The 19172-nt window shown below is 47.8% G+C and overlaps 1 protein-coding gene across 2 annotated transcripts in view; it reads right to left on the minus strand.

Moving 5' to 3' along the window:
• Arhgap25 (Rho GTPase activating protein 25) overlaps window positions 1–19172 on the minus strand; it is a 73762-nt gene that overhangs the window by 28545 nt on the left and 26045 nt on the right. Inside the window, exons 1-4 of one of the 2 annotated variants that reach the window (XM_028778458.1) lie at window positions 13710–13776; window positions 13372–13571; window positions 7784–7871; window positions 3688–3804 (exon numbers count right to left, since the gene is read on the minus strand). In XM_028778458.1, the coding sequence (XP_028634291.1) occupies window positions 3688–3804; window positions 7784–7871; window positions 13372–13554 (388 nt within the window). In that variant the 5' untranslated portion in view covers window positions 13555–13571; window positions 13710–13776. Of the gene's footprint in view, window positions 1–3687; window positions 3805–7783; window positions 7872–13371; window positions 13572–13709; window positions 13777–19172 lie in introns of those variants that run through there. The other variant, XM_028778456.1, reaches the window with a different exon arrangement.

Genomic DNA, 19172 nt, shown 5'->3' on the forward strand with positions numbered 1-19172 from the left:
ACACACACATACACACACACATACACACACAAATACACACACACACACATACACACACACACACATACACACACACACATATATACACACACATACACACATACACACACACACATACACACACACACACATACACGTGATCAAGCCATGCAGAGGATTCTAATCAGAACATAATATGCAAGAGCCCTAAGGCAGGAGCATGCCTGTGGTGTGTGAAGAGGCTGATGATGGTACAGAAGGTGATGCTGGAGTGGAATGGGCATGAAAGAAGGGTCTAGAAAACAAGGACAAAGAACTCACTCTGGGAACATTGTGCATTGTGAACCAGTATAAAGCTTTTAGCTTTTACTTTGAGAATGGAAGAGAAAGAAAGGGTTGAGCAGAGGGGCCTTGGCATGACCGTTGTCAGGATCACTCTGATAAAGTGACATCAGCGTGTCAGAGGGCAGATATGGCAGTTTAGTGGGGGGGGTTTGAGCAGGGACGAGTCTTTCTTGACCAGGCACAGGAGTGAAGGTAATGAGAGGTGGTTGAAGTGGACGTGGGAAACGTAGAGCTGCCCTCGGGTTGGAAGGAGGGCAATGTGTCTTGGTGATGTCACTGTTTTCAGGAGAACATCTGAACTGACCCAGTTGCAGTTCACTGATGGTGCAACACAAAGAGACCTGGCCCCGCCCCTCTCCGGACAGTCTCCTGGGAGCGACCATCCACTCTTGCAGGACTGAGGTTCCCTGCCTTAACCTGGGAAGAGCCAATGAGTGATGTCTGGGACTGCAGTGAAGTTCTGTGGTCTGCAACCTGTGCCTGGTCCGTGGGAATGACTTTTCTAAGAAATGCTGTACGATACTCGCCTTCACAAATCAAACTTTTACCTCACCTGTACCCAATTAGTAATGGCTTTGCCATAACTTAGAACTATGTATTCATTCTACATACATACGGCCTCCCCAGCCTGCTTAGAATCAACTGACTTCTAAGAAAAACAACCTAATCGGTCTTACGAGACTTTGGACTCCTGAGGTACTATGCTACCTGTCTCTCCTTCAAGGCTCAGCCATGCCCCTGACTCAGAACAACAAATGTGCATGTAAGCTGGTGTCACTAGACTGAGGACCATTTGCTGAGAGCAGCAGACCCATGAAAGCAACACCCTCCTCCCCCCCCCCCCAAAAAAAATGATGCAAATAACACACAGGTATAGACTGGTACTGATGGCCATAGCTTTGTGTGCTATCCTGAGTCAGTAAGATCCCAGAAATGAGATCCTCCCCTTGAGCCTCCTATAAAAGACTGATCAAGACAAATGTTCCTCATTCCTTTTTGATTCTCTATTCTCTATATTGTTCAATAAGTAGAGAGGCCACCTTTGCTCAGGAGGAAAGATCAGAACTCTTCAGTCTCAGGAAAATGACACCGAGGGTCAGTTTCCCTTTTTTTACTCTGTGACATTGTCACATTGGTCTAGTGTGTAGTCCTCACTTACTAACACTGTTCCCCAAACAAGCCCACGGTGCAGTCTCTAGCTCCCCACCCCCACTTCCACACAGCCCCATGCCCAGGACTTAAACTCGGTTTCCTTCTCAGGGTGGTGGCTGAAGCCTTGATGAAGGGACCCCTTTGAGTGTGAGGACAGGGCACAGCAGGTCAGTGGGACAAGTCTCACAATGCTGGCAGAAGGCACAGGTCCCAGTGAGAGCACAGAGATAGTTTTAAGACAGAACAGATGCAAAGTTAGACAACACCCATGACCCCTGCTGATGGTCAAAGCCCTTCAGTGGGAAAAGGATGTGTCAGCAGGCTCTTGACCTTGCAGTCCAGGGCTTAAGGTAGGTCATGGCAAAGCTATTCCAGACAGAGAAGGCCCAGAATCAAGCTTTTGCATGATAAAGAAAAAGAAAAAAATCCTCTGGTCACAGTTATTATAATAAAAGCGTGTGTTTAGGACTTGGGAAATGGCCAGTGAAACCAGGGAGCTTTCTGCAGCACTGGTGCAAATGTTAGTTACCACCTTGACAGATGTACTCCTACTCTAATGGATTCTTTCTCCAAGCCCCCCCTTGTGGGCCACATGATCCAGGTCTTCAGGCGGAATCCTGACCTCAGCTGAGCAAGGTGGAGCTTCTTTCTCAGGAGTTAATAATGGGGCTGCAGAGGTCGAGCTAGCACCGGGAGGAGAGGCAGAGAGAAGTTGGCTGGTTTAGAAACATATGTAGGACAAGTATGGGCAAGAGGTGCTGCTGGCTGATCCAAAAACAAGCAGATGTGCAAGGAAAAATCAATGGGCCCAGGAGAAATGGATACGAATTCCACTTCTCAGTTCCTGACCCTGTGAGGCCCATCGCAGTCCCTGTCCTCAGTGTATCTACCCAGCAACCCTTTCTGTTCCTTAACATCACTGGACATGACTTCTATTCTGCATTAAGACAATCCTTGGAATGACTCAATAAGATCCTATGATGGAGATGAGGGGGATGGCTCAGCAGTTAAGAAGGCAATTGTTCTTGCAGACCGTGAGAGTATGGATTCAGCATCCATGGGGAGCCCACTGCCTGTAGCTATGGCTCCTGGAGATCTGATACCCTTTTCTGGCCTCCACAAGCACCACATATATATGCATACACAGACACACACACACACACACACACACACACACAAATAATAAAAATTAACATTTAAAAGATTTTATAGTAACATAGAATAACTAAGTTATAAGGCATATAAAATTTTATACATTCTACATTTATCTTTCAGGAAAAAAAAATGTACATGCAGCCCTGGCTGGGACAAAGAAGCATTAAAATAATTCAAATGACTGATTTTTTCCACTTCACATAAAATTATTTTGGTGTTCTTATAATTTCTGAAAGGAATTGTTGGGAAATCAAATCAATATTTAACCATGAATGCTCCCATAAATGAGCTCTAAAATAAGAGATGTCATCAATAATTAATTACATATTTATAGTTTTCCTGGAGTCAACACAAGTAGTTTATTCTCTATAATGTTTGGAAAGCAGTATTTTTGCGAACATATCCATTTGAGCTGTCTTATGTTTTTATAAAATGAAGAGAACGCGCTAAATTCACACGTGTTGACTTCACAGACGCTCTGCATCAGGTTTTTGTTGTTTGTCATTTGCAGTCAGGCCATTGCCAAGTGTGAAAACACTGCTAAACTGCTCAAACACCATACATCCTAGAAAGGCCTAAATGCAGAACTTGCCACACATCTGTAAGACCAGCAGAGACCCCTCCTACCTCCCCAGAGGGCAGCTGCCCTTCTGTCCTGACCAGCCTTGGTTGCAAATCATGTCATCAGCCCTTTTGGGGACACAATGGACATACCCATGGTGCAGTAAGAGTTAACGCCACCAGGGACCCAGAGCAGCTAGTCCAAGCTGTTCATCTCAAAGAGTGTACTTTGTCCAAAATGGAGAAAGCCCTACTTTGGGGTGTCACAGTCCACTATTGTTCCATTTGATCTGGAGTTGGCCTTTTGAGGTGAGCTAGGAGGATAGCTAGATATGTGGAAACATCTTTTCCTCAAGCTCAGCAGAGGCCCTGGCCAATGGCCCCTGGGGGACTCTGATCTCTCCCCTCTGAACACTGCATAGAGAGGTGGTCCCTCAAGCCTGCTTCCTCCTTCTCCCCAGAGGCCTGCTCAGAAAGGGTTGTGAGAGTTCTTACCTCCAGAGGGCGTGCCAGCAACTCTCCTGAGGAACTTAACCCACTCCTCCATCTCTACCTGGGAGCTGGCCATGAGGACATAGGAATCTTGTCCTGTGCGGTTCTGGTCACTTGAGGCTAGAGGAAAGAGATGCAGGTTGTAGAGTGGGAGGAGCCACAGCCAGGGGGAGGGGCAAAAGCTGAACCTGATTGCTCTCTTAGTTCAGTGAAGCATGGACAGTAATCCTGTTGTCTAACCTTGCTCAGTGGTCCTGGATCTCGAACCACTTTTATGGCTTTTGCCAAAGACATATTTCTATTGACAAGTCACTGAAAATAGGGCTTTCAGTCACCCTGGCTTTGGCAGAGAACAGCTTCCACAGAGGTCAAAAGCCATTTGCTACTGACAGGAAAAGCAACTGCAGCATTCAGTTAGGCCTTCAGGGAGACCTATGGTCCCCATACCCACAGTGGATGCTTCCCAAGACAGCCTCAGCTCAGCTGTGGAGATCTAGAAAGGAACAAAAACCCCAGGCAAGAGGCAAAAAGGGCACTAGAGTGCCTGTCTCATAGAACTGGCGTCTCCTGTCACCAGATGCTCGGACCACACAGAACCTCTCAGAAGGTGGGCTTCCAATACTTAGTTACAGGGCTCATGGAGACTGACAGGACCTCATTTACACTTCACTTTAAACTTGAGTAGAGCTTAAATGTATCAAATGAGCAGACTATGATGGAAAAGACAAAGAGGAGAGAGGTGGCAGGAAGGGACAAAAATGAAGGAAAGTGACAAAGGAAGAAATGAGGGAGAGAAGGAACCTGACGTCTCCCTATACCTCCTCACAGGCAGAAATCTGCAGATACAGATTTTTTTTTAGTTGGTGAAGGTGTTGGTGGTAAAGGTGTTAGAAGGGACAAACCCACAGAAATCCCCTCAGTTACAGGAGGCTGTTGAAACCCGCTCTTCCTACAATACCATATCATTTCAAAAAAGCCCACTACATCTGTCCTAGGGGCCCAGCCCTGGATTCTCCTGCTGAAACCAGCTTTCCAACCCCTTTGCTTCTGGCCTCCTCCACTTAGCTAAGGATGCCAAGTGTCGTTCACCATTTGAGATGAGCTGATTCTAACCCAGCTTGTCATTGTCTCTTCTCCACAGAGCCTTTCCTGTGGTTATCTCCAGAGGTAGAATTGGAAGGAAAAGATGCTCAGGAGAAAACCAAAAACTACCTGAGTAACCACAGGGTCCCTTGGAAATGGGGTGGGGAGTTGTGCAGTTACCAGCGTAGAGTTATTAAGAATAAAACCCAGAGATGCCAGGTCTCTACCCAATGAGGCCCAGCCAAACACCAAGCAAGGCTGCTGTTCTCTTCCTCCCTGTGGAAGTCCTGCTGGGCAGAATCTATCTGCTGTTCTTCTTTGCCACAAACACACTTCAGTCTGCTGCACTGTCAAAAGACATCTTCTTGGTTTACCGGTTCTTGGGGGTCCTTGGGAAATGCTTCCTTCAGTCACTGCCTCTGATGTCTCACTGCACAAACCTCCTTACTGGTGCTCTGCTCTGTCCTCGGCCCTATAACTTACATATTATTCTCAACTCACATGAATTTTAACCGTGAGCCCTGTCATGCCACTGTACCTAGACCTTCCCAGTGGCTAGCCATCCTTCTAGCACAGAAGCTCAATTTCTATAATTGCCAAGAAGTGCTCTGTCAAACCTACCCACTTCTGCAGCCAAGTCACCTGACCTCATGTGTCTACTTGGAATTAGCTGACACATGGGAGCTTAGGGACCTTGCACTGGCCATCCCTGTCCTTGGAAAGGCTTCCTCCAGGTGAACACTTAGCTATCTCTGTTGGCGTCTTCATAAGTTCACCCCAGTTCCACGTTCTCAGTGACACATCCTCTCTCTGCTCCACTATCAGTGACAAAGCAAATACTTCCATCCTACCTCGGTCAGAACATGTGTTCTCTTTGCCTTAATTTTTTGTCCCATCGGGAAAATTGTGCAGTTCACCGTGCTATTTGGTATGTGGCTGGATGTTAGGTAGTGTGTGGCTGTTTCTGTTCTTTGCTGACCACAGGCCCTGCAACCTCACTGGCTCTTGGCAGATGTTCAACAGATGTTGTTGGCAAATGGCAGCACATCCTGAGGCGCCATGTATGAAGGCTGAGTGAGATGTGTTATACAACAGAAGGAACAGCCCCCACACCTGTGCTCAAGCTAAAGGACAGGGGAATGAGGGATGCTCATCCTCAACAGCTGCCTGCTGTAAACCAAAATCAAAGGTACAACTACACTCTATGTGTGCCCCTGACACTAGGGGCCTCTAGAGACTGCTGGATTAGAGATCCTGTTTCTTACAGCAGCATGACCTTCTGCAAGAGGAGGACAAAGAGATGAACTGAAAATTTTACATATCTCAGTCCAGACTGGAAGGAGCATTGAAAACAGCAGTGCTACAGGAATGGAGGTTCCAAGTTTGGGATTGCTATGTGATCATTTGGCTGTATGAGGGGTTCAGGTAGAGGAAGATACTGGGACAGGAATAGACAGAGACAGAAGGAAAGACAGAGAGGCTGAGAGATGGCAAGAGAGAGAGATGGGGAGGGAAAGAGAGAAGCAGATAGAGAGGGAAGGGAGGGAGGCAGAGAGAGAGGAGAGGGAGAGGCAGAGAGAGTAAGAAAAGGAGGAAGGGAGAGGGAGAGAGAGATGTAGAGAGAGGGAGAGAGGGGAAGGGAGGAAGGGAGAGGAAGGGATGGAGGGGCAGAGAGGAGTGAGGACCTAGGCACCCCTGCAGGAGGCAGTATACAGGGACAAGGTGGAGATTGAGGATGGGCTCTCCCCTTCCCTCCCGCAGAGCGGTCCTTCTAGGTGTTTATGTGGAGAACTGACAATGCATCTTCAACCGGAGCCTTCCACGGAACTTTGTGGGTAGAAAATGCAGCCGTTGGGACACACACTATTGAGAGTGGTTGTATTTCAGGAGTTGCATCAGGAGAGAAAGATCCTACAGACTAAACAGCTCAGGAGGGAGAGGGGTGGGGTTTTCCTACGTAGGGGGAGTGGCTGGAATGGCAGGAAGAGGAGATTAGAATGCAAGAGAGAACCCATGAAAACCACCTGGATTTAATCTTTCCTTTTCTTTGGTGTAAAGAAACAGCCAGGATTTTTCTCTGCATCACAATTCCCGCTAGATGTGCCCAGCATCAAACATTTGCACGGCATGTACTATATACGAGGCATCAAACCAAACGTATCATTCAGTCATCTCCACTTAACACTCTCTGTCATCTTTGTCCTCGTGACAGGTAAACCAGAGAGTCAGGGAGAAGCTAGACGAGCTGCTGTGCAGTGACAGGCACGGCCAGGATCTGGGTGTGGGCAGGTTGGCTGTGGGCAGGGCACTTTTCTCCTTCGCCACGCTGCCTTCTCCACCCATGTGAGCAAGGAAAGATCTAAAAGAAAGGACCTCGTGGCCTTCCCTGCTGGGATCAAGGCAACCAGACAGCCTGGCAGTGCCAGCTTTCCTAGAAGGGCTATGGCTGTCTCAGAGCAAGAGACAGGGAGGAAGAAAAAACAGCCCCAAGGTGTCTGGTCCAGGGTATGTGCCAAATTCCCTTTGCTCCTAATATGTCCTTCAATCAGAACAGGTACCTTCCAGCATACAGCCCATGTGTGCACACTGGACATGCAGCGCCTGGCATGTTTAAAGTTCTCAAAAGCTAAAACTTGCATTTCTCGTTTGGTCCTATTGGAACACATACGACCACTGTCACTTGATCACTACACCTCATTCAAGTGGAGACCCCACCGCTCAGAGCCTATCTCAGCTGTAGTACTCTGCAGTGTGTGAGCATGGATGATGATTGCTCACAGGGAGGTCCCAGAGCCTCATGCTACAGCTCCTGTATCCAGCCAGACTCCTGGAACGCTCCTGAGATTGCACCAATGGGCCCCGTTTGTCCTGGGTGGCTCTAAAGCCCTTGATGCTAGCTAGTCACCTGGGATAAGTTCCTCAACTATATGAAAGGCCACTGTGAGTTCATAACATGGTTGGATGATGGACCATAACCTTGACTTCTAGGTGTGGAATGGAAATGCAGGGTACCTACCTGGAGTAACTTCAAAGACAAATTTCCCAGCTTCTTCGGGGTTTGTGGCGATTTCTTTGACTGTACTGCCTGGCAAATACATGGAGCCCTGAAAGATCAAAGATTATACTTTTATGTAACAAGCAGCTTTTTTTTTTTTAACTAGGAAGCAGTTAAGTTAGGAGAATGAATGGGATAGTAACAGCGGGGTGAGGAGGGGGGTAAGCAGAGAAACATGAAAGCTGCTTCCGGTCTGAAGGGCACCCCTCTGACTCAGCCAGAGTGAGAAGCAGCTGCCCATGCCTAGGGCAGGCAGGGAAAGATCCTGACTGGAGATGGCCTGTCAGAGAGCCAAGTCAGTTCTACATCGATCGCACACGATGCTTCAGTGATTGCACGGGGCTTACCCACAGGGCATCCTCACAGCACCGGGGCTGCTAGGACTGTCATTCCCACCATTCAGAACAGATTTAGACTGGGAGCCAAATGACTGTCTGAAGTGACAGGGCCAACTTTTTTTCTGGATCGAGTTACTCCTAATCTCATTCTAAGTTGTTGTCATTCTGAACAGTCTAAACAAAAAATCAGCAGCAGTGAAAACGCTGAAGGAACGGAGGCTTAAGATATTCTAAAATAACATCCAAGGCCTGGAAGTAGGAAGCTTCCAGGTCTAGGAATAGAGATGTTTGAGAGAGAAAGAAAAAGAAAGAATAAGAGGAAAGAGGAGAGACAGGGAGGGAGGAAAGAAGGGAGGGAGGCAGGCAGAGAGGAAGGCAGGGAGGGAGGAACGGAGGAAGGGGAGGGGAAAGAGAAAAAAGACAACAGAGAGGAGCAGAAATAAAAAGGAGAAAAGGGTTTCTGTCTATAAGGGGGAGCACTGTGAGCCTGTCTATAAGAGGGAGCACTGTGAGCCTGTCTATAACGGGGAGCACTGTGAGCCTGTCTATAAGGAGGAGCACTGTGAGCCTGTCTATAAGGGGGAGCACTGTGAGCCTGTCTATAAGGGGGAGCACTGTGAGCCTGTCTATAACGGGGAGCACTGTGAGCCTGTCTATAACGGGGAGCACTGTGAGCCTGCCCATAAGGTGGAGCACTTGATACCTCATTAGCCTTTAATCCTGTCACCTGCAGGTCCTCACTGTCTGGAGACTGCCTGTCTCACAGCATGGTCCTCGTGCCATATGGTTGCTGTACTAGTTTGGGTTAGTGCGGCTCCAGAGGAAAAAGGCACGTCCTTTGTATTCAGGAAGAAATGCCACCAGGAACGGAAGTTAGTCTCAGAGGTACCTCTCTAAACTGTCCTTTGACACCCCAAATCACTTCATCACAAAATTGTAAAAATAAAGTATTGGTATTACTCCATATATGTATAATGTATTGAGCAACTGCCAGGTGTCAAACTGCTCACTGCGCCTAATAGTGGAGCAGGTCATCATGGGAAATCCAGGAAGGACTGTTTTTCCTGTGGAGAGGTGAGGGAACAAGGCGTAGAGAGGTTAATTAGCCGGTAAGTTAATTAACCACAAGTAACTAAACAGGAAAAGGACCGTTTGAATACCAGACAGTGAGAAGCCAGAATTCCTGACCAGAACTTCCCAACCAGTCTTAGCTCAAAAAAAGTCACAGAGTTCAAGTCACTCACACTGGGCATCAACACCCCCGACAGATATCCCCAACAGATGTCCCCATCCCTTGGACATCATAGTCAAACAGGAGGGTGACTAGAGGAAGACACCCTGGGGGTAAAGGTGGGGCAGTGAGGGGGAGGAAGGGCCCAGGTGGTCATATTTACTACCACTCACTAACTTTGCCAGTTGGCATGGGTGGACCCTGGGTGGACATGAGGCAGAGCTAGAGTGTGCTGGCTCCAGAGGACAGACTGAGGCACACTCACAAGCTCTGTGGCCAGCTGCTAAGCACAGCCATCGATAAGACTTACACTATGTGAGCACATGGAAAATGGTTTCCTGTTTAAAAGGATGGTGTGGGGCTGGAGAAAGGACTCAGCAGTTGAGAGTGCTTACTTCTCTCCGAGGAGTGGGTTTTGGTTCCCAGCACAGGGACCCCATACGTGTCAGCTTCAGGGAAGCTGATGTCTCTGTGCTCCTCGGACACCTGCACTCTTGTGCACACAGCTCCCCCACATCATTTGAAAAGTAAGGAAATAGAAAGATAGTGTTATCCCAAACTTGTTGTTTCCTGTTCGTCACCCTATCTTTTTATGCCTGTGGTGTGATTTATCTCTGTGGTACTAATTTTACATAACACGGAGGGAGCTCTTGGCATCTGAGACATCATGTGGTACTTTGATTTTTTTGATTTATGTGTGTGCATGTTTTGCCTGCGTGTATAGCTGTGTACCACATGCATGCCTGGTACCTGTGGAACCATAAGAGGGGTTGGAGATACAGTGAGCTACCACATGGGTTCTGGGAATCAAACTTGGGTCCTATGGCAGTGCTCTGCTGAGCCATGCCTCCATCCCTCATGTGGCACTTTGAATCAATCGTGAAATGAATATTTAGACCACAGAAATTGGCAAATTCTACACAGAGACAAACTTGTCCTCAGAGCCTGCTGTAAAGCATTTACTATCACCCCGCTGACAGGCCTGTTAGGTTAATTCCTGCACATGAAGATGTGGGACAAAGGTCCTCTGTAAGGAAGGGGATCCTGCCCCTCCAGCTGTGCATGGTGTTCTCCCACTGTGACAAGAGAACATGGTGGCTCCTCCATGAGCATTGTATAACACTAATTATTACCGAGATCAAAGTTTTAATACATGCTTATTGGCCATTGCATTTCTTTGGTAAATTTGGCCGTTTTCCTATAGGTTGGTTTGAATTTTTCTTACAGTTTTAGAATACTTTAAATATTAAGAACATTTGTTTAACAAATATACACACCCAGTTTCCCATTTATTATTTGAAGTTTTATTTTCTGACATTGATGTTTAGTTATGAAGTAAGCCAGTCTTCCTCTTGTGTCACTCTGGTTGCTTTAAAATAGCAACTCCCCCAAGCCCATGCAGGCAGCTGCCGTTCTGTCTGCTATTCCTGCAGATGTGTGCTTCCCAGTCAGGTCTTTAACCACATTCAGGAATGTGGAAATAGACCATTCCTTGTTTTCAAGAAGCCACTATAACTTCCAGTTCATTTCTAGATATTTTCAAGACTCCCCAAAAGTGGTAACAAATGATAGTGTAGTTAATAGAACATGAAATAGATTATCTCTATTTTAATGAGATAGTGGAGATTGTATGAAGACTGAAAGATAGCCGCCAGCTCTGGTTTGTGATAATAATATGTGACCATCGACTCTATTTTCCAACAGTCAGAAATTAGTTTTTTAGACCTCAGAAACTTTATACATTAATTGCCATGATCACTGGTAACATTGTAGACTAATATTCAACACTAAGGAACAATATTTGTGGCTTATTGCCACTTTTACTAAATTATGGCCTTATTTCACACTTAAGGGATCACTTTCTAAGTATCTGTGGACAAAGAATGCTGGATTAAAGCAGTTGTTCCTTAATGAGATGGTGAATAATTTTTTTATTTGTCTTTTTCTGATGATCTAAATTTCCTACAGTGAACAGTGCAGCTTTTACAATCAAAGATACCCAGCAACACATAGCAAAATAAATCCTTCATAAGGGGTAACCATCTATCCCTACAATTTTTATTTTTAGATCTGAAATGAGCGTGTTTGTTTTCTCAGGTCCCTTGGGAGGGGGGCTGTATGGTTTCCTTGCTTGCCCTCTTTCGCTGATTATAACGTTCACAGATCTCACACAAACAAACCATCCGTGAGGACTTAAGAAGAACTGCATTGCTTACTCATTCCTGGTCAATTCAATCCCGAGAAGCTGTGAATTTCTTACAAGGGAGCAGGCCAGGACTCACATGTGACTCCTCTACCCTTTGATACTAGCTTGTTTTTACAGAACAGGTTTTTACGTGTGTTTTGTGTTATTAGATTACCTGGCAAACACAGGCCAAGCAGTATTATCTTGTTTTAAGCAAGAAAGTTGGATCCACAAAAGGAAACAGGAATTGCAGCGCCATGAAAAGAACACAGCATTCCGTGGGAAACACCTTTCGCTTTCCACACTGCACGGAGACAACCACTACCCAGCGGCCCTTTCTGTGGGCTCAGGTGGCTGAAGCGCCCTTGCCTCTCAGAGTCGCCCATTAAGAACAGGAAGTCCAGCCACCACACACAGACGTCCGCAAAAGCTCAGCTCAGTGGAAACTCAGTGACTGTTTCATTTTGGTTCCACCCATCTGCTTGTCCGTTCATCTGCTTAGCCACCCCGACATCCATATATGTCTTAGCCTCACCTTCCTAACTGTTGGAGTCTGTTTTGTCTAGTAAATTCTAGTAAAGCCTTTCCACCCCACTTCCATCACCACAGATATGAACATGGGGATTAGAGCCATCTTGGGGATTAGAGGCTTCAGTTTATATTCAGGATCCCACAGTCATGGTTTATGGTGGCCTGTCCCACCCTTACTACCCACTAAGAGCATCAGCACAGAGGAGAGGTTGAAGAGCTCCAGGCCTGGGATTGGAGATCAAAGCTGTCTGGCAGACTTAGCCTTGCCCTCATGTGGGACTCAGTTCCTTTACTCCCAAAGTCTATCCTGAACTTGACCCCTGACTTCAGCCCCCAGCTCCCTCTGGCATTCCTAGCACTGTAAGCACTTACCCATATCATCTGTGCCCTGTGCTCTCCGCTCCAACATTAGTTTGTTTTAGGGCACACAGAACCATCTGTTTACAGCAAGCTAACGGCTGTCTCTCCTCTGTTCACAACCCTGAAGTGGGTCCCATAACACTGGGTGTAACTGCCCGAGCATTTTCAATGACATTCACAACCTGACCCCTGCCCTCACCTCTCTGACCTCTCTCCCACTCTGCTTCCCAGCACTGGTTCTGTTCCTGCCCACCAGACCCCCAGGGCTGCCCACACAGGTCACACGTGCCCCTCTAGCCTGTTTGGCTGTTCCCTCTGCCCAGGAGGCGCTTGTCCCAGAGATCCACCAAGCAGCCCTTCCTTAGCATTGCCACAACCTGCATAAAGTCAGTCTGCACAACCCGCTTAAGATGGCAACGTGTCTCCCGAACTTCTCTCACCAGATTCTCCTCCTTTCTTGCCTAACGCATCTTTTCCTTACTTACTGTGATTACTTCCTGCTCTGTTCAGCAGATCTTTCCCACTGATTTACTTCGAGTGTCTACAGTGGTAACATATATTTGGAATTAAATACAATACTTGTTCAATACATATTTATTGAACCCTGTCCCCCAAAAGTACCTAAATCAGGTCTCTTACGCTACCATGATGGGTTACCATCTCACTGCCACCATTATGGTGTGAGGCTGGACTTGGGGTGACCCAGAAACCATGCTGTGCTAGTGAGAACATTTCTACCAACCTCACACCCAAGGAACATAGAGAAAAGTCACAAGGCCACAGCATCGCCCCAGGTGGAAGTGTCTGACCCCAGGACCTATAGGAGTGAAGCAGCCAGCGGGCCCCTGCCTGAAGCAAGACCCATCTTCTGGGCCTGAGGCAGGGACACACATCCAGCAGGTACCTGCGACTTTGAGTCCTCTTCGTCCTTGTAGTAGAAGAGGTGCTGAGCCCTCAGCACAAAGTACCGCTGCTGCCAGTTTTTCACAATGGACCTCTGCTTCTTCAGCCAGCCCATCTTAATTGGCCTTTCCAGGGGGTTGGGAGTGGTTGGTGGGTGAAAAGCCGCCATCTGCTCCCCGGTCATCACGCTCCTCGACCGAGCTATAGAGAGGAACAGACAGGCAGGCTGACCGAGGGACATGAAAAAGTCAAAAGTGAGGGGGTGGGGGGAGGCTGAGAGGAAGCCCTGTTCTCCCCCACACCCCACAGGGTCTTGCTCCTGAAAGGAGCCCAACCGACCACCAGTTCCTGCAGTCCAGCTGCCTCCGGCCCCGAGCGCTGCAAAACGGAGATTGGCTGGAGCCTCTGAAGAGGAAGTGGCCACAGCATCTGACGGAAGGTGCTTCCTTTTCCTGCGTGGGAGTATCTGACAGGGGACACAATAATGTCCCGCTCTGTGCTTAGAGTAAGGCCCACACAGCTGCAGAGACCACCGGAAGTTGCCTGGTTTTCCTCCATGGCCATTCTGGGGAGGCAGCCTGTAGCTTGGACCTCTCTGCCCAACACGGTCTCTTCAGCAGACCATACTCACATGCCAGCCCACAAAGGCTTGGCACCTCATAAAGTTTCTGGCCAAGTGTCATCTCATGCCCTCCAGTCCCCTGTCCACTGTGTTTGCCTCACTTTGCTGTAAGCCAAGGGCTTTGGATGCTATAGTTGTCTTACGTTTCTAGTGAGATTGTCACCAACAGAAGCAGAAGCAGGACTTGAGGCCAGATCCTTCCACCCACTGCCTGCTATAATTGTCTTTTGCCTTCCTACAGAGTTCTGTCAGTTTGTTTGGGTCCTGACCTGCACCTCCATGGTGACCCCCACCCAGAACAACTCTCTCCTTCCTTCCTGTACCTCCAAAGTGACCCATTCGCCACCCTGGTTTCCTTTCTTCTAACTCCTGCCTTCTCTCATCTCTAGCCAGCTCAACAGTGACCGTCAGTTACTTCTCCTCAAAGCCTTGACCTTGTGCTGACGCTCTGCCCTCACTGATACCAAGTGCCTGTGCTCCACTCTGCTGACAAGGAAAGCCTCTACCTCTTGTTCCTTTAGTTAGCTTCGGTTGATCCCTGAGATATGAATAACATGGCTAAATTATCAAGTTCATCCTCATCCCTTTTGTTTCACCTGACTCGAGAGAGACCTTCCTTTCTCTTCTTGTTTTTGACTGATGCGTCTCCGGGCCTGTTTCCATACTAGCTAGAGTGTTGATGGTGGTCCTTACAGTGTAGAATTGTGACGATTAAACAGACAACACACAGAAACCACCGACCACACTCAGTTAGGCGTGTGCTCACACTTACTGCTGTCAACGGGTGAGTAGGTCCAGCTATAAGAATGAAGACCATCTTTAAGAGTGTCCTCCGTCTCTCACTCCAGGCTCAGACTCCCATCTTCACCCTCACCTTTAGCACATTTAACTGGAAACTTCTCCCTGGTGCTTTTGACTCCTGTTCACCTAGCTCCTAGGCCCACGGACCTCAGCCTTTATTCATGTTCACGGTATCCTTCCAAGCACTAGAACTTTACACAGGATGGTAGTCTTTTCTCCACTCACTCCAGCTGTATCGAGAGCTGTCCTGTGTATAATGCAGAGGACAACGGGGCTCTGTGCACAGGGCTCCACCCAGCTGGGCCCTTCACCCCTGCAACCACTCTGTGTTCCTATAAGACAGTTACAGCTTCATTCCTTAACTCCCAGTAGGGAACTGCACGAGTTGCAGCACATGCTTGGTTGAGCCTTGCATTGGACGGGCATCAGCAAGGGAAAGCATATAGACAGTGGTCGTGGAAGATGACTTGTCAGCTTGATGCCCACTTGGTTTGTAAAGAGATCATTTTGTATCAGTGTGTCTTGGCACCCCTCACCAAAAAACAAAAACAAAGCAAAACAAAACCCTAAACCTGTATTTCCAATCTTTCTTCTCAGCTATCTACAGTTTCTAGAGTCTTTCCCTGGGCTGACCACTTCCTCCAAGGGCCCACCAGGATGGTGAGATGATGAATAGGCATTGGCCCTGGAACAACAAGGAGTAGACCTGAATGAAGGACTGAAGACTCTGTGCAACATTGTATCTTTCTATGTCACAGTATATGGTGAAAAGACTCTTCTGTACTAGGGAGAAGGTACACAGACAAAAGTGAGTGTGTCCTTCACACAAAACACTTTTGAAGAAGATGAAGAGTGAGGCAGTCAGTGGGCATTCTCTTCTGCTGTAATGGTTTCTGTGTAAGCCCATCCCAGTGCAACTCTTACGGCTGCTCATCTGAAGCAACATCAGATCTGGGAAGAGGACCCCTTTCTTGCAGCAGAGTGATAAAGAGCATCCATAGAACCAAATAGAACCAACATGGAAAGGGAAAAATTAGGTAAAGGCATGTGGTGTCTCTTGAGCCACTCCCAGACTCCCACAGACCTTATTAGAATCATTACTAGAGGCAAGAGAAGTAGAAGACGTCAGAAGCATCCAGAAACGGAACAGGGATTCGAAGAAACTAAAAAGACAGTGTAGATTAGAGGAAAGTTGATGAACATGGAACCCAATGGCTAGGGTATTCTTCTATACTCAGTTCTGAGGAAATTTCATGCTTCTTTATGGTGAAAACAAACACTAGCCAAACCCCCTAATAACACCTGTGCCCTGAAGAACGGCCTGGGGAAGGCAGGAAGATCTGTGAATACCTAGTGTTCTTAAATATAGCCCAAAGAGAACATGACAGCCGTGTGACAGAAAGGCAGCACAGCACCAAGACAGTGCCTAAAGTGACAGCACTCACCATATATTTACCATATAGCCAGTGTTTCTTTAGTGCCTGCTGTCATCTACTGTCCTCGGTATGACCATATGTCCAGGGTCACGCACTGTAAGTTAGAGCATGTGGAGAGAGCTGTACACATTATACACGGCTGGAAGTCAATTAAAGTCAGGGGGAACAGTGCAGCTGGGGCACAGTGCACCAGCTACTCAGCAGAGGAGCTTGCTGCCCCATCTTAGCCCCCAGTCCTGGCCCACCAGGCAGGCCTCTTATGGATGATCTAAGTGTGGGAGCAGCAGCCTGGCGGGTCCTGGCTTTGATTCACATTCTTTGCTACTTCTTTGAACAGTCTATCTTCGTAGGTGATCCGCAGCTGTCAATGGTTAATTCCTTGTAATCACAATGGTCACAGTGACAAGCTTTGCTATGAACTGGTCTCCACACTCTTGGTCAGGAATCTCCTCAGGGAGGAGGAATGAACTAGGCATGGGCTGCAGAGCTGGTTATAGGGGGACAAGGGAAAGAGACAATTCTGCAAACACTGAAACTGCAGCTACTCGGAGTTTGTAGAATTCCCTGGGGCAAGAGCAGGTTGAGGGTTTCAGTGAGGCCAGAAATGCAGCCTTACTCTAGAAGAGAGAAGACCAAGCCCCTGACTAGCACTGTGCTAGACAACTTGGCAGTCACTGTAGGTGGGCGTGGTCTGTTAAATGGATCAAGGTAAATAGAATTAAGTAAATATACATTTACATCAGCCATATTTCAAGCACTTGGCAGCCGACAGACTAGTGGGCCAGAGAGGTGACCCTGGGTGTGGAGTGAAGCTTCAATCTTCTTCTGAGAGGAAATAGGCAGCCATTACATGTCACTGACAAGGGAGGAATATGAACAACATGTTGTGCAATTAGATTATCCGTGCCGAGTTTTAGTCTACAGTGAAAGAGAAATAGAAGATACACTGTGTAGCCAGGTCTGCAGTGAGAGAAGGGAAACAGGAGATGTATCATGAACCCTGGGTTTTACTTCTGCCGCAGAAGGTAGCTTATTTTTGCCCCAAGTTGGAACAAGAAAAAATTAAAGAAGGAAGTATGAGCAGAGAAGTCGCCTCAGAGACACTGTCACTTCCTCCTCATCTTCCCATCTGCTGACCCACTGACCTGAAAAATAACCACAAACTTTCCTGGGGCCCCCTTTCCAGCACCTCTACTCTACGCTCTCCAGTCGCCCTGTTTGAGGCTCTCGTCGGGTGGCTGTGGACATGAGGAGGAGGAGGAGGGTCATAGGGATGGAAAGCTGGGAGGGGCTGCTGGTGTTTTCTCACTGTGATCTGAGCATCACTGTGGAAACCTGTCTGAATGAATTAGAAAGGGGCAGAGAATTCCTACGGCTCCCCTCCAGACCTCTCTAATAGGTTGCAGACCAACCACCTAGCTGCCTACAGGCACCAGAGGAAAATTCTCAAGTTTACCACTCTGCTAGTCAGACCCACCACCCTTTCCGCTTCTTACTGTCTACCATCCCTGTCTTGTACTCACAAACATATCCCAGCCTGCTTTTCTCTGGCCTCTAGAGCTGGAGTCCTGACTGTCTCTATGACACAGTAGGCTGTGGCTCCTGCAGTCAGCAGAGATGAGATTGCTGATGCCCTGACCTTCTCAGGTACAGCCCTCATGTTTGTCTCCTGACTAAAAATCTTCCACGAGCCTCTGTGGCTCTCTCCCAGAAGATCCAGCTTTAAAATGCTGCCCATATAATACCTGGAGTCTTTGTGGCTTTTCTGTTCTTCCTCCACATCCAACCTGCAGGACAGTGTGCTCCTTGCACTGATTGCCTCTTAAAAGTGCTTGCCTACCCTTTGAGACTCAAATCAGGCCACAGCTCCATGAGAAGACCCAGTATCTAAACTTGGCAGCTCTCCAGCCCTGTCTCCCTTTCACTGGGAACAAGTATGTGGCTCAGCATTTGTTACCACGGCTGGCAGCGGTCTTCCCCTGTCTCCCTCTCCACTTGCAGTGTAACAGGACAAGGATGCTGCCTCTGTGCTTGTCCCTGCTCATCTTATATCCTGGCCCCCAGTGCAGCCTCCAGTGAGGAGTCAGCAGGATGAGGTCGAGAGGTACATAGACTTCTCTGACAGTGGCCATGACTGAGTCTCAGTCTGTTCTACAGTTTGTTTCTTCCTTTGTGAGATTGTGAGTGTCAGGAGCACTTTGTGGCTGATTAACCCACAGGAGTTAACAGTGTTAATGGACATGTCTCAGCTAGCACCTAGCTCTAAAACACGAGAGGTGAAAAGAAGCTAGTGCCACATTGTCACTATAAATATGTAGTTGATTTAATGTCAAATAAGATGAAGGACTGAGGAAAGTGAAGGATAAGAGGAGGGATAAGAGGGGAAGTAGAATGCTCACAGGACACCACACAGTGTGCCAGCTGTACCAGACGGGTCTGGACTAAGAAGGTGTTGGTGGGAAAGGACTCCCTAGGAGACGCCTCTAAGAGTGGACACACAGGCTGAGTGCAGAATGAATGAGGAGGAGCCAGGAGTCTCTATGAGGCTTGGCATTTGCATACCTTAGGTGAGCTAGCCTCCCCACTGCTCATACAGCCCATATTGCTGAGCTCTTGACAGACAGCAAGACAGTGTCAGATCTGAGCCTGTGTAACACCCATCTGTCAGAAACTCACAGAACCCCAAGATCCGTTTGCAGAAGTGACAGGGGTGGAATTAGAGAACAAAAATGCTTAGCCACACAGTGATAGTCCAACACAGAGAGAGTGTCACACAGAGGGCCACACAGAGACTGCCACAGAGTGAGTGCCACAGAGTAAGAGTGCCACACAGAGAGTACCACAAAGTGAGTGTCACACAGAGTGCCACACAGAGATTGCCACAGAGTGAGAGTGTCACACAGAGAGTGCCACACAGAGTGAGAGTGCCACAGAGTGAGTGCC

Source organism: Grammomys surdaster, unplaced genomic scaffold (genome assembly GCF_004785775.1).
Source record: "Grammomys surdaster isolate TR1022 unplaced genomic scaffold, NIH_TR_1.0 336, whole genome shotgun sequence".
NCBI classification, from domain to species: domain Eukaryota; kingdom Metazoa; phylum Chordata; class Mammalia; order Rodentia; family Muridae; genus Grammomys; species Grammomys surdaster.